This window comes from Amblyraja radiata, chromosome 33 (assembly GCF_010909765.2).
Source record: "Amblyraja radiata isolate CabotCenter1 chromosome 33, sAmbRad1.1.pri, whole genome shotgun sequence".
Taxonomy (NCBI): Eukaryota; Metazoa; Chordata; class Chondrichthyes; order Rajiformes; family Rajidae; genus Amblyraja; species Amblyraja radiata.
This window is the reverse complement of record NC_045988.1, coordinates 5,357,842-5,373,782: the sequence shown is the minus strand read 5'-3', so window position 1 is coordinate 5,373,782 and position 15,941 is coordinate 5,357,842. Positions and strand designations below refer to the sequence as shown.

Genomic DNA, 15,941 nt, shown 5'->3' with positions numbered 1-15,941 from the left:
TCAGATGCTTACAATGCATTTATTTCCTATGTACATTTCCCACTTGCATCAAATTACACTTTCCTGTATTCAGTTTCCTAGCCCAGTACTACTGAATGCAAAAGATATATACAACAGCCCGATGTAACCCTCTGAAGTGATTACAGCCTCACAGCTGGGGGTCAAGATGCTGTGCCAATTGTTCCGGCTTTTTCTGCTACTTCCAAAGCCACTTTCAAATTCTGTTCAAAGAGATCGCACCTGCAGATAAAAACCAAAGTGGTTAAGCAGGAAAGGTTGTGTTCTAAATTGTACAATTGCACCATGTTTTATAACAACAGTCCACAACCAAGATAATCACTAACTGGAAGAAAGACACAAAATTCTGAAGTGACTCAGCGGGTCAGGCAGCATCTCTGGAGAGCACGGATAGGTGACATTTTGGCTCGGGACCTTTCTTTAGTTCTGAAGAAGGGTTCCATCTCAAAAAGTCACCTATCCGTGTTCTCCAGGGATGCTGCTTGACCCACAGAGTCACTTCAGAATTTTGTGCCTTTCCTTGGTGAACCAGCATCCACACAGTTGCTGGTTTCTACAATCACCAAGTGAACATTGGCAGCCTCAGCATGTCTGCTCAGTGTAGGCAAGAAGACTCAGCTGAAATAGCCAAGTCTTTTGTCCAAGTACTTGGGGAATAGTTCCTCCCACAAGAGCACATTAATATGGGGTGAATTCACACATCCATGTACTCCCAAGTACACTTGGAATACAGTGATTGAGGACAGTGGGTCTCCCACACCTTCTCCAAGTTAATTGAATGGTGGAATAGACATGATGGGCCGAATGGCCTAATTCTGCTCCTATAACTTATGAACTCAATTAGGGATGGGTAATAAATGCCAGTGACACCCTGATCCTTGGAATTAACATATAAAGGAATACAAGAGCAATACTGTTTTTAAAACATTTAGGTTTGTAAAATGTTTTAATTGTCACTTTCTTCATCTAGATCTTCCTGTGGACCCTCATACCCAAGGATCAGGAACTGTGACCCATATCCTTGACCAGGAACACTTTGAATGTTCCTTGAAGCTAGGAGGGTCTAGCATTCATCTACACCCAAATTACCCCTTATAGAATGTTCTGCACAAACATTAATTGGAGGCCACCACACTGCGAGTGGATATTTTGTTTACATCCATCAATCTCAAACTATTGTGATGAAAAGAATAAATAAAATCTCCCAGTACTTTACAAAAAGAATGGTCCCATTGTCTCAAGAACGCACAGTCACTTGCCCAGTGTAGGGGAATCGAGAACCGGAGGACACAGTTTTAAAGTGAGGTAGCTGGGGGAAGATTTAATAGGAACCCGAGGGGTAACTTTTTCCACACAAAGGGTGGCGGGGGTATGGAATGAGCTGCCGGAGGAGGTAGTTGAGGCAGGTACGCTCGCAACATTTAAGAAACATTTGGACAGGTACATGGATAGGATAGGTTTAAAGGGATATGAGCCAAACACAGGCAGGTGTGACTAGTGTAGATGGGACATGTTGGCGGGTGTGGGCAAGTCTCCAAAGGGCCTGTTTCCACGCTGAACTCAATGAACACAATTGGCAGAACATACACAATTACTTAAATGCACAGCAACTGTACTTTCTTCAGACATCAGATTTTTGAGCAGTTCCTTCACAGAACTAAGTCTTTGTGTGGGATTAACATGAGAACAGATGGAAAAGTGAAAGGAACAAATGTGGCAAGGAAAAGCAGTGAATCTAATGATCGGTGATCCTGCACTATTTTGGAACTGGGCTCGGTGAATGTCTACCCCAGCAGCATTGTCCCTGAAGCTGTTAGTTTATAATTGAAGCAGCTGTTGAGGAGGCCGACGAAATAGAATGAAGGAGACGTGAAATTGCAGATGCTGGAATCTTGAGCAAAACACAAATTGCAGGAGGAACTCAGCGGGTCAGGCAGCATCTGTCTGAAGAAGGATCACAACCAGAAATATTGGAGTCTGCCTGAAGCGCTGTCTGTCCATTCCCTCCACAGATGCTGTCTGACCCGCTGAATAAAGTTCAGGTTTGAATCTAGAAACAAGGAACTGCAGATGCTGGTTTGCACAAGAGGACACAAAGTGTTGGAGTAACTCAGCAGGTCAGGCAGCATCTTAGGAGAACGTGGATAGGTGACGTTTCTGGTCGGGACCCTTCTTCAGACTGATTCGACTGAGGAAGGGTCCTGACCCAAAACGTCTCTTATCCATGTTCTCCAGCGATGCTGTCTGGCCTGCTGAGTTAATCCAGCACTTTGTGTTGCAACACTTCACAGTGCAGAGTCATCCCCTTTTAGCTGAAATAAAATGTGTACGTTCATGATCCCTCCTCAGAAACCCACCTGATCGGCATCTCAAGAGAGTAGAACGGGTTTTTAAGAGCATAGTCCGAATAAATTTCGTAAATCTTCCGGAGGAGGGAATCAATCCCAGCTTGTCGAGGGTCGGCCAACACAATGAACTTAATTCCTTTAATGAAGAAAACGAGAATAAACGCACATCACATAAAGAGGAGCTTCAGCAGTAAACCTTCTGAAAATTGCTCAAGGACAATGAGGTTATTTTACTGAAACATGACAGAACATTTCAGGGGAAAAACAGGACCATAGAATTATGCAAAAGGAGAAACCTTCCATCCTGTGCCCTCTGTAACAGAGCTTTTTGTTTAATCCTCGCCCACTGATCTTTCCCCACAGCCCCGCAGATTTTTCCCCTTCAAGCGTCCAATGAATTTATGCATCCAGTTCCGCCTTCCTTTCAGGTTAAATTCTGCAGATCACAGCATCTGACTATGGGTCTCTTTGCCCATCATCTTCATATATTGGAATCAAAATATTCTGCATTGAATTCCTAGCAAGATCCCCTGGGTGGCTGTCTCCACCTCCAGAATGGATCAGGTCACAACCTTTCATTTGGCAAGAAGCATTTTTCTCGCAGCAACACCCACCACACCTCAATCACGTTAAATAGGTCTTCTTCCAAAGTGGAACAGCTTCTTGCTTTCATCCCAGTCACGATCCATAACATCCTGTGTCAAGTCCACTCCCCATCCTCTACTCCAAGGAGCAAAGCCCCAATTTGTCCGACTTAACTTTGCAACCAAAACACCTCAGCCCCAAAATGATTCTGAGGGCCTTGCCTTCATCCCAAACTTCCAGGGTCCTTTAGTCAGAGTCATCTGAATGAATGAATTATACTTTACTATCACATGTGACACGTCACAGTGAGATTCTTGTTTAAGAAGGAACTGCAGACGCTGGAAAATCGAAGGTAGACAAAAATGCTGGAGAAACTCAGCGGGTGCAGCAGCATCTATGGAGCGAAGGAAATAGGCAACGTTTCGGGCCGAAACCCTTCTTCAGACTTCTTCTTCTTCCTCTGCCTATTTCCTTCGCTCCATAGATGCTGCTACACCCGCTGAGTTTCTCCAGCACTTTTGTCTACAGTGAGATTCTTGGTTTTATCTAAAAAGAGCGCTGACAAAGTTACAAACTATTCCATTTAGTCCCCAATGGGACCCCCATTGTTCTCAGCGGTCCCGCCATGCTGGGTCCCTCTTTGTTCTTGGCAGAGCCTGCAACTACCAGCACCCACGTGGTCCTCTCCGACCTCCAGCACCCTCCGCCGGCCCAATTCTTGATCGCCGCAACCCATGACCTAGATCTAGTTACCAATCCTCCTACCAGTGAGAAATGGTTTCGAACGTATTGTTAAAACCAACTGCGACTTTGACCTCCGTGACTGGAGAGATAACAAAATGGATGCGCTATCCCAACTATGAAAACTTTCTATGTTATGGGGAGAAAGGGGCATGGATGAAGTAATCTGAAGCAATAAACAGAGCGTTAATATTACACCATGCTATTCACCTGTTAGGGTTTGAAAGCAATGCAGCTTGAAAGTGTCTGTTTCTAGTACTTCAATCCCAGAACTTCCAGGCTCCGGAGATAACTGGGATCCAATTGCAAACAACCTGAGAACATGAATTAAAAAAATCAATTTGTGACTTAGTGTGACAATTATTAGTATACTTCCAAAAGCTCCCCCTCCCACACACAAAAAAGCAGAGCACATTTCTACCAACACTGATAGCATTAATGAGAAAATATGTTGTAAAGATTGTGCATCTAATATTTAATTAATAAACACTGATTCTGATGGGTCTGGTAATTTTCTCCCCTTGGGACATATAGACTCTCACCCGGTCTGCTCACAAGCAAGAATAGCAAGCAGCACAGTGGGGCAGTTGGTAGAGCTGCTGCCTCACAGCGCCAGAGACCCGGGATCTATCCTGACCTTGGGTGCTGTCTGTGTGGAGTTTGCACGTTCTCCCTGTGTGACCATGCTGTATCTCTGAACTAAATTAGTGGAGTACCCATGTAGATGGGAAGTTGACAAAATGTCAGAAGCTAATTTATTTTGTTGAAAAATTAGATCAATTTTTCAGACATGTTCGGGCCTTGGAAATTGTACCCACTATAATTCACATACCACTACTTTTTAGGAAGAAACACAATAGAGCTCCTCAGAGCAATAACAAAGTACATAAACATTTATAATCAATCCTGTACAGTCAAGTATTTAATTTTTGTTCTGACATAAAACTTACGAGTGAAACATGGAGGCCAACATTAATTTCTCGTTGGATGTCAAACGAGGGCGTCCAAACCGTATTGCCAAAGGGTAATTAAAAGAGGTGTTCAGATACTCCAGCACATCCCTGTTGTCAGTCATGTACCTTCCATTTACATCCATCCCGTTGACTGAAAGCACTGCATATCCAACTGAGGGAAACAAGCAAAAGGTAAAAATGAAACACCATCGCCTAAAAAGTGGACTCATTGTGAATCAAAACATATAGTGCTGGAGGAACTTAGCAGGTCAAGCAGCATGGGAACACAGAATACATTGGCACCTATTGTGAAGACTTGTGAGATGAAAGCCAGAAAAGATTTTCTTCCCCTAATCCATCAACCCAAAACGTTGCCTGACCATTCCCTCAGTTTCACTGCGCCTTCCGTGGAAGCCGTGGCCAATGTATTGATCACTCACATTTTAACTTCCCCTCCCCATTGCCACACTGACCTTTCTGTCCTGGGCCTCTTCCACTGTCAGAGTGAGGCCAAATGCAAATTGGAAGAACAGCACCTCAGATTTCACTTGGGCAGCTGACAACCCAGCGGTATGAAAATTGATTTCTCTAACTTTAAGTAACCCTTGCTTTCCCTATCTCTCCATCGCTCCCCCACCCTAGTTCTCCGACTAGTTTCACTGTCCTCATGATTAAATATTATTGAATATGTGGCCCCATGTCATCTTCGCCTCCCTAACAATGAACCATACTACATTTCCTTGATCATCGTCCCCTTTGGTCTGTCTTTTGCACACCTTACCCTTCCATAGCTCTCGTTTCCCTCTCCCCTGAATCACAGCCTGAAGAAGGATCTCAACTCAAAACGTCATATTCCTTCTCTCCAGAGATGCTACCTGTCCGGCTGAGTTACACCTGCATCCTTCTCTCCAGAGATGCTACCTGTCCGGCTGAGTTACACCTGCATTTTGCGTTTATCTTCGGTTTAAACCAGCATCTGCAGTTCCTTCCTACACACCTAGCAACTTTAAACCGGCTGCAGAACTTTAAACTTCCAGTACTTCCCAGATTATGAAATTAGTTGAACCACCCAAGGGGTTAGGACTGGTCTAGGTTATGCTATGATAGACACAAAGTGCTGGAGTAACACAGCGGGTCAGACAGCATCTCTGGACAAAAGGAATAGAGATAGTCTGTGTAGGAAGGAACTGCAGATGCTGGTTTAAACAGAAGATAGACACAAAAAGCTGGAGTAACTCAGCGGGTCAGACATCATTTCTGGAGAGAAGGAATAGATGACTTTTGGGTCGAGACCTATTCCTTCTCTCCGGAGATGCTGTCTGATCCGCTGAATTACTCCATGGTTTAGTGTCTATTTCAGGAATAGGTTAGGCTAGGCCCAGGCTGACCGGGGCGTTTCCTGGTTTGAGGAGCCGCCGCACAGGCTCCGTCGCCCGGCCTCACCTTTGATGCCGTCCCTCTGGCCGAAAGACACCACCACCCGCTCGTCGTACACCTTCAGCACCAGGTCCAAGGGATAGCTGAAGGTCTTCTCCACGTCGGTGCGGGGCGAGTAATTGTCATGCTGGTAGACCAAGCCGCCGGCTTTATTCACCACATACACACTGAACACCACCATGGCCGCTCCCTCCCTCCTTCCCTCCCCGCCTCCTCACGGCCGTCTGGGAAATGTAGTTTAACCCAAAGATCCTATAGAGGATCCTTGGTTTAACTCACATACAGACACAACATGCTGGAGTAACTCAGTGGGACAGGTAGCATCTATGGAGCGAAGGAAATAGGCAACGTTTCGGGTGGGGTCGAGACCTTTCTTCAGACTCCTTCTTCAGACTTAAAGCAGATGGTGATCAAGTAAATGTAGAATGCTTTTCTGACAATCAAATCAAAATTTACATTCTTGATTAGTACAGGTATCAGAGGTTACAGGAAGAAGGCAGGAGAATAGAAACATAGAAACATAGAAAATAGGTGCAGGAGTAGGCCATTCGGCCCTTCGAGCCTGCACCACCATTCAATATGATCATGGCTGATCATCCAACTCAGTATCCTGTACCTGCCTTCTCTCCATACCCCCTGATACCTTTAGCCACAAGGGCCACATCTAACTCCTTCTTAAATATAGCCAATGAACTGGCCTCGACTACCTTCTGTGGCAGAGAATTCCAGAGATTCACCACTCTCTGTGTGAAAAATGTTTTCCTCATCTCGGTCCTAAAAGATTTCCCCCTTATCCTTAAACTGTGACCCCTTGTTCTGGACTTCCCCAACATCGGGAACAATCTTCCTGCATCTAGCCTGTCCAACCCCTTAAGAATTTTGTAAGTTTCTATAAGATCCCCCCTCAATTTTCTAAATTCTAGCGAGTACAAACCGAGTCTATCCAGTCTTTCTTCATATGAAAGTCCTGAATGGGGTTAGGAGGGAGAGATAGATCAGCCATGATTGAATGGTGGAGTAGACTTGATGGACCGAATGGTCTAATTCTACTCCTATTCCTTATGACCTTCTGCTGGAGTAACTCAGTGGGACAGGCACCATCTATGAAGAGGAATGGGTGATGTTTCAGGTCGGGACCCTTCAGACTGAGAGTTAGGGAGGGGGAGACTGGAGGTGCATATCATTGATCATAGTTTACTTTGATGTATCCTTTTCACAACTTACATGCTCTGTGTGTACCCTTCTATATCTCTCTGCCTGAAGAAGGGTCTCGACCTAAAAGTCACATATTCCATCTCTCCAGAGATGCTGCCTGACCCGCTGAGTAACTCCAGCATTTTGTGTCTATCTTCACTGTAGTTCATTCTTAGCAGGTCTCAACTCCAAGAGGGATTCTGAACACTTTTTATTTTTAAATATAGTCGAGGAGATCAATGATAACTTCCTAATCTTTCTCAACATAGTGAGTAAGCATTGTTTAGTCATAACTGACGAATAAACTGTACTGCAGTATTTTGAAGTAGAAACAAGAAACTGCAGATGCTGGTTCCTCTAGAATCTTTGGGCTGGGCTATCTTCACGGGCTAGTATGGGCGCTATGGGCCGAACGGCCGCCTGCGTGGCAAAATAAAAAACGTTCTACTATCCGGTGAGCTGGCTGTCAAACGTGTGATGTGAGCCGGGTCCAGGAGATGGTTTGGTTTATAATTCTTCTGCATTTATTCGGAATTAATCCGCGAGCAAACCCGTTGCCCCGGCAACGGCCAGTAGGGGGCGTCGTTTCCCACCGGGGACCGGAAATGGCCGAGGTGGCGCAGGGGTTTCCTGGGCTGACGGCGCACGGGCTCTTCCTTTCGCTCCGACATCTTGAAGCGGCAGCATGGTGAGGGTGAGGGAGAGCGAGCGCCGGGGCCGGTGTGGGGGGTGAGGGAGCGCCGGGCAAGCCCGCCGGACGGCCCGGCTCTGGGCTGGGCAGCCAGACACGGCAACGCCGGCTGGATGAAGTCTCCGGGGCCAGGGCTGCAGCCAAGGCCGAGGCTTCAGGGCCTAGCCGCCCACCAGGGCTCCTTACAGCCTCGGCACCCAGTGACTGCCCGGCCCGGGTTTATCACACGCAGTCTGATAGAAGGAGGGTCTCGACACGTCATCTATTCCAGAGATGCTGTTTGACCCGCTGAGTTACTCCAGCTCTTTGTGTTTTATCACAGGGAGAGTTGCACAACATGCCTTAATCATCTCTCTAGTGTAAGAAGCAACAGTGGGACTCGATCAGATTGTGAGGGGGAAGGGAGAGTAGGTCCAAGCCTTAATGGCGAATAATGTGGGAACCATCCCCACAAGGAGGTGAAGGCCTGGCTTTCTCTCCTGCAATCCGTTTTTTTTATTTTTTTTCAACACCGAGATTGATGAACCAGCTATGTTCAAGTCGCAGACCCGATGTCGTGTCCCAGATCAGCATGCTGTTGTACTGGTTGGACTTCCACCTGGTCAGGTTAACTGTTTGGAAGCACTGATTTTTAAAATATTACAGGTAAATGAAAATAAAGAACTGTTTTTGTTTATAGCCTCCTAAAGATGACAAGAAGAAGAAAGATGGAAGTAAAGGGGGCAAAAAGGACAAAGATCCAGTGAACAAGACTGGAGGCAAGGCCAAGAAGAAGGTGTGCCTTAAATGTATCTCGCTTTACATTGCACTGTACAGCAAAGGAATTGGTATCGATTGAAATAAAGAAACTAGTATAAAATGCGGCTTGTGGTGGAAAGGATCTATTTGAACACTCCATTCTGCATATTTTTTTTTTGCTTGCACTAGTTGATGTGCTCGTGTGTCAGTCTGTAGAAGGGTCCTGGTGCAAAATGTAACCTATCCATTTTCTCCAGAGATGCTGCCTGACCCCTGCTGAGGTACTACAGCATTTTGTCAGTGTTTGAACAGTTACTTGCTTGTTTTCTGCAGATGCTTACTTTGGCTTAGTATCTTCATTTATTATTGGAAGTTTTGTTTTGCTGGTCCTTAATTTTCTGATATTTAAGTGCTAATGATTGGAAGATTGCATTTTAAAAATCAACACCAAGAAAACTGACCCAGTTTTGAGTTAATCTTTTTTTTAATGTTAAAGTTTGTATGTGAATCAGCAATATAAGCAATATCCCAATGGTTTAATTAGTGACCCTTCCCCAGAAAATGTATTCCTTGTGGCAAGTGGTTGTACATTTGGTGAATCTTGGTTTATTGTGTTGGCAAGGAGGCTAGCTATCTATGTGGCTTATGCGAACAAAGTTGAGTATATTTCAATAGCAGGTTGTATCATTATCATCATGATCAAAGTGATTGACACCTTTTTGTTGGTTTATTGATCTGCTACTTGCCGTTTTATTTACATTTTTTCCACAAAATATGCTTCCTTTAATAGAAACATAGAAATTAGGTGCAGGAGTAGGCCATTCGGCCCTTCGAGCCTGCACCGCCATTCAATATGATCATGGCTGATCATCCAACTCAGTATCCCGTACCTGCCTTCTCTCCATACCCTCTGATCCCCTTAGCCACAAGGGCCACATCTAACTCCCTCTTAAATATAGCCAATGAACTGGCCTCGACTACCCTCTGTGGCAGAGAGTTCCAGAGATTCACCACTCTCTGTGTGAAAAAAGTTCTTCTCATCGGTTTTAAAGGATTTCCCCCTTATCCTTAAGCTGTGACCCCTTGTCCTGGAATTCCCCAACATCGGGAGCAATCTTCCTGCATCTAGCCTGTCCAACCCCTTAAGAATTTTGTAAGTTTCTATAAGATCCCCTCTCAATCTCCTAAATTCTAGAGAGTATAAACCAAGTCTATCCAGTCTTTCTTCATAAGACAGTCCTGACATCCCAGGAATCAGTCTGGTGAACCTTCCCTGCACTCCCTCTATGGCAATAATGTCCTTCCTCAGATTTGGAGACCAAAACTGTACGCAATACTCCAGGTGTGGTCTCACTAAGACCCTGTACAACTGCAGTAGAACCTCCCTGCTCCTATACTCAAATCCTTTTGCTATGAAAGCTAACATACCATTCGCTTTCTTCACTGCCTGCTGCACCTGCATGCCCACTTTCAATGACTGGTGTACCATGACACCCAGGTCTCGCTGCATCTCCCCTTTTCCTAGTCGGCCACCATTTAGATAATAGTCTGCTTTCCTGTTTTTGCCACCAAAATGGATAACCTCACATTTATCCACATTATACTGCATCTGCCAAACATTTGCCCACTCACCCAGCCTATCCAAGTCACCTTGCAGTCTCCTAGCATCCTCACAGCTAACACTGCCCCCCAGCTTAGTGTCATCCGCAAACTTGGAGATATTGCCTTCAATTCCCTCATCCAGATCATTAATATATATTGTAAATAGCTGGGGTCCCAGCACTGAGCCTTGCGGTACCCCACTAGTCACTGCCTGCCATTGTGAAAAGGACCCGTTTACTCCTACTCTTTGCTTCCTGTTTGCCAGCCAGTTCTCTATCCACATCAATACTGAACCCCCAATGCCGTGTGCTTTAAGTTTGTATACTAATCTCTTATGTGGGACCTTGTCGAAAGCCTTCTGGAAGTCCAGATACACCACATACACTGGTTCTCCCCTATCCACGCTACTAGTTACATCCTCGAAAAATTCTATAAGATTCGTCAGACATGATTTACCTTTTGTAAATCCATGCTGACTTTGTCCAATGATTTCACCACTTTCCAAATGTGCTGCTATCCCATCTTTAATAACTGACTCTAGCAGTTTCCCCACTACCGATGTTAGACTAACTGGTCTGTAATTCCCCGTTTTCTCTCTCCCTCCCTTCTTAAAAAGTGGGGTTACGTTTGCTACCCGCCAATCCTCAGGAACTACTCCAGAATCTAAAGAGTTTTGAAAGATTCTTAATGGGTTTTGAGTTCGATCAGTCTTTTGTTAATTCAATCATTCTCAGATCTCCAATTAAAAGTGCAGTATTGTACAAACAGCTTCTGCAATATCCGCTGAATACTCACCGCCACCTTCAGCAGTGGGGAGCACGCTGGGATCCATTCATTGGATCAGGATAGTGAGATTGTCACGGTCAATTTGGGATTATGGAAATCGTGCTAGATAAATCTTGTTTTTGAGGCTGTGACAAACAGATCAGGAAGGGTATGGTATTTTTGTGCACGTTTCTAAGGTCCTCAATAAGGCAGGTAAGCTGATTAGGTCTTCGTTGAGTGAATTTTTGGTCAACACTCTAAAAGGATGTGATTGCACTGGATGGAGCTTGGAGGAGCTTTGCCAGGAAGTCCATGTCATGGAATGTGTCTGTTATGAGAGACTTACTAGGCTGGGTTTGTTGAACTGTGCAATGTCACTGTGCTTGATGGAGCAGATGCAGGAACTTTGTTACTCTTCCCTGGAATGTCTACATTAAAGGGTCCATTCAGGCCAGAATTGAGAAGGTAGCTATGGAGGATGGATATATTCAAGGCAGGGATCCATAAAGGGATGTGGGATTAGTATAGCAAAGTGATGTTGAAGTAAAACATCTGTCATGATCTTATTGAATGGCAGAGCTGGTGTGTGGTTCTGAATGGCCCTCACATCTTCCTGTTAACTGTAGATGGGGATACACTAATGTTGTAGATGCCTGCTCTCCAACAGTCTTGAACCGTCAATTACAGAATATTAGCAAAGTGCAGAGCCATGGGTAGTTTTATTGTTTAATGCTAAATCAGTCCTTGTTGGATTATTTGGTAGGGCAGGCAACATAAACGAATAACCGTTGAACTGTTGCATCAGTTCAGCAGGATAACTATTTGCTGTTATAATGGAAAGCATCAATGTGAACTCTAGTAGCTGGATGCCGTAGAGGCAATGTTGCCTTAGATATGTACTGGCTTTTCTGTTGATACTTGAATTGAAATAGAAAACTTGTTAACAGCACCATTTTACCTTGTTAACACCAATCCTTGTTTTATTGAGCAGAAGTGGTCAAAAGGAAAAGTAAGAGACAAGCTGAACAACTTGATCCTGTTTGACAAAGCCACCTATGAGAAACTCTTGAAAGAGGTACCGAACTACAAACTAATCACACCTGCGGTCGTCTCTGAAAGACTAAAGATCCGAGGTTCTTTGGCCAGGGCTGCCCTTCAAGAACTCCTTTCAAAGGGTAAATTGCATCTCTTGTACCTCTCACTCTTTTTGTGTAAGACTACGTTTGTGATATGATGCAGAGGGAGGGGGTAGAGGGCAGAATGACATGCCAATGTATTGCACTTAAGAGACGTGCATTATCAATAACTAGTTTTTTTGTGAATAGTGACTTGTTCATCCATTAGTGTTCGTAATCTGATTGTGAATGCAAAATTTAAAATTCCCTTTCAGTGATATGTAATCTCTGTATCCACTCTTCCCTTTTGGCCTTACCTTTGCTATGTACCCTGGCCAATTGAATGCCAAAAGTTTGTGGGGTGGATACATTGGTGAGAAATCCACATCCAGTAACAGTGCCTGTGGCCTGTGGGCCACAGGTCCTGAAGCTTTGCATGGTATTTTCAGGGATTTTCAGTAGATGGTCCCAGGGGCAACAAAGGGTGGAATTTGTACTCGGTGAACAAGCTGCACTGAGATAGCACCTTGTGTCTCCATTTTTGTCCATCATATACTGCTGTTAGTAATCCACGTGACCGAGAAAGCCTCTGCTTAGTTTATGGACAGTTGTGGATTCTGGGGTTCATCCTTGATTCCCCTTTTCCTCATTGGAAAAGTATTGTACAACCTCCAATTTTAGTTTTGTATCTGAGGGATAAGCATCAGTTTCTTCTACCTCTCTGTAGTTCTGAGAGGATTCAAGATCCGAGGTGCAATCTCAAACCAAGGAAGTTAGAGACTTTGATTAGTGACAATTGAGTGGTTCGTATATCTCATAATGTTTCTGTTTTGCAGGGATGATCAAGCTGGTGTGCAAACACAGAGCGCAGGTCATCTACACGCGAAACACCAAGGGAGGGGATGTCCCTGCCCCTGCCGCCGCCGCCGTTGCTGCTACTGAAGATGCATAAACAGGTACCTTTTCTGTTCTCTACCCTTTGCTTTAGTCTGAAGGCAGATCTCTTGGGTTTTGAGTTTGCCGCTGGTGAAAGCTATGTCCTATGGGTCTGCATGGACCTCTAACAAAAATCACTTATTGCATTGAAAGGAAAGGCACATATGTTTAATGGGATCTGGGAGTCCTTGTATATAAATTCAATTTGACATGCAGGTTGGGTAGCAGCATGTCAAATTGAATTTCATCCTGTGGAAGAATCTAGAACTAGGGGTAAATAATTAAAAAGGGCTTGTCCAATTAAGACTGTCTGATTATATAGAGGTCCGGTGAGATTGCAGCGGGAGTATTACTGGTGTTATTTCCCTATATAAGGATGTATATGAATTTGATTGAGGAGTTGCTGCAACGGTTTACTGGGTTCATGGTTTGACCTATGTGAGATATTTAGAATGATCTTATTGAAAAATGCAAACTCCTAATAGGACTTGACTGCATTAGCACAGAGTTTAGGGCCTGTCCCACTTTACGAGGTAATTCAAGAGTTCTCCCGAGTTTACCTCTGATTCGAACTCTGAGAATGTCCGTAGCGGGTCCGTAGGAGTTTGTGGATGTCCTGTAGCGGCTCGTAATGCTAACAGTAGGTACTCGGGAAGTCCAGTAAACTCGTGATGTTTTTTCAACACTGAAAAATGTCCACGAGTAAAAGAAAATACTCATGGTGAAAAATATTGTTACTTTTTACTCGTACGAGCCGCTACGAGACATCCACGAACTCCTACGGACCCGCTGCGGACATTCTCCGAGTTTGAATCGGGAAAACTCTTGAATTACCTCGTACAGTGGGGCAGGGGCTTTAGTTTCCATGCGCTGAAGTGCCGAGAACCAGGAGATGGCTGTTTGGGACAGATGAATAGCTGGAAAACTGAGTTCTGTCAATGAATATGTTCTTAATTTTTGAAACCCTTAATATTCAAGGATTTGAAATTAATGCACGAAGGTGACACCAAGGGAAAAATACAGCCATTGTATTTGAATTGTGGCTGGCGTGAGAGTTTGTGTATTTTGCATATTATTATCGGTTGCTCTCATTGAATACTGTTAAATTAACTTGGCTATTATCTTAAGATTTAGTGGAACATTAATCTCAATTATTACCCTTAATAAAATTAAAGCCGACAGTTCCTCCTATATATGAATCTGATTATTACTCTTTGACTTTTTCAGGTTCTGGAATGGATTCAAATTGAGGATATTGGAAAACAAAATAAAATATAACATACATTTGTCATTTGTTTTGAGTTGTTACTTGTGCTTCACTAGAAATCAGTCTCTCTGTGCATAGCTTATTTCTTGTGCAGAATGGAAGATTATTTGTCTTATTTTACTAATGCAACTATTTTTAAAATATCCCAGAGCATCCCAAGTTATTTTTAGGCCTTATTGAATTCAATGTCTTTCTTACTGGGTAAGTCAAATTATGCTGCGATGTATAATGTAGGAATCCTTTGCTTATTAAAAGCAGTCCATCTTAATTGTTTAAGAAGGAACTGCAGATACTGGAAAATCGAAGGTAGACAAAAGTGATAGAGAAACTCAGTGGGCGAGGCAGCATCTATGGAGCAAAGGAAATAGGCAATGTTTCGGGCTGAAACCCTTCTTCAGACTGAGAATCTTAATAGTAGTCCTGTATCAGAGTTCTTTTGAGTCAGTTCCAAGTATCCAAAATACACTACAGTGTTGAACACCATCTTAATAGTGTTGCCTCTGCTTGTAAGCTATGAGTTAATCTATATTACTAAAACTCTGTTCTTGGCCGGTTTTGGCTTTCTGTGCTGCGGTTTCCGAGAGTACGCCGCCACCTACGGCCGTCATTTTTGGCCACCTCGCTCAGAGCCCCCCTCCGCCGCATGTGTGCCGAGGATTTTTCCCGTCGATGAAAATTGACAGAGATATTAATGTTTTTACAACATTCCCCATTCTCTCTGCTGCCCCTGCTGGAGGGAGGGGGAGGAACTATAAAACCAGGAAGTGGTGTGCCTCAATCAGTCTCTGCAAGTGGTGTGCCTCAATCAGTCTCTGCAAGTGGTGTGCCTCAATCAGAGCTTTGAATTACACTGACAAATGTCTACAGCACTGCGAGTACCCTTAATTTGCTTTGAAAATGAAAATATGGTTAGAGGTAAAAAAGCACTGCCTGCAAATGGGTTGTTTGGGTTGAAGTAAAAAGGCACTCCCTCCCCCCCCTCCCTTTCCTCTCCCCCCCCCTCCCTTTCCTCTCCTCCCCCCCTCTCCTCTCCTCCCCTCCCCTCCATCCCCTCCCCTCCATCCCCTCCCCTAAACCCCCCTCCCCTCCACACACCCCTACCCCCTCCCTGCTCCCCACCTCTCCCCGCCCCTCATCTCACCCCCCTCTCAGCACCCTCTCTCTCTCCTCCCCTCCATTAGCGTGAGTGCGGGTAGTTAGTGTGTGATGCTGCATGCCGCCTCCCCCCCACAACCGCACGTTGGGGGAACAGACCCAACGGGTCTGCACTTGGTCCAGTTATAATATAAAAATAAAAGGCAAAAATATTACATTGGGTTATTAGATCAGTATCTATGGCAGCTGTTAGCTGCATTATTTATTCTAGATACCGCCATTAATTACATTCCTCTATGATGGTGACAGTTTTATAGGCTGTTGGATAATGATTTTTGGTAAATTGTGAACAGTGGCCCTTTAGGCTTTTTAGCATTTTCCCACTAAGATAATGCACAATCATTTATCCTCCGTTGGATTAGACTGCTGCACGAGCAATGATTCTAAATATGGTTT

The 15,941-nt window shown here is 44.4% G+C and overlaps 2 protein-coding genes across 2 annotated transcripts; one reads left to right on the top strand and one right to left on the bottom strand.

Annotated features, from left to right (window-relative positions):
• trappc4 (trafficking protein particle complex subunit 4) lies at positions 1-6,293 on the bottom strand. The gene is made up of 5 exons (XM_033049560.1): positions 6,089-6,293; positions 4,643-4,817; positions 3,903-4,006; positions 2,376-2,502; positions 1-240 (listed from the first exon to the last, which is right to left on the bottom strand). Exons 1-5 carry the CDS (start codon positions 6,261-6,263, stop codon positions 162-164), a joined length of 660 nt encoding a protein of 219 aa, XP_032905451.1. The 5' UTR covers positions 6,264-6,293; the 3' UTR covers positions 1-161.
• A 1,562-nt stretch (positions 6,294-7,855) lies between these two features.
• Positions 7,856-14,412, top strand: rps25 (ribosomal protein S25). The gene is made up of 5 exons (XM_033049561.1): positions 7,856-7,964; positions 8,647-8,742; positions 12,064-12,247; positions 13,024-13,143; positions 14,351-14,412. The coding sequence occupies exons 1-4, from the start codon at positions 7,962-7,964 to the stop codon at positions 13,137-13,139; spliced, it is 399 nt and encodes a 132-aa protein (XP_032905452.1). The 5' UTR covers positions 7,856-7,961; the 3' UTR covers positions 13,140-13,143; positions 14,351-14,412.
• The last annotated feature ends 1,529 nt before the right edge of the window (positions 14,413-15,941 follow it).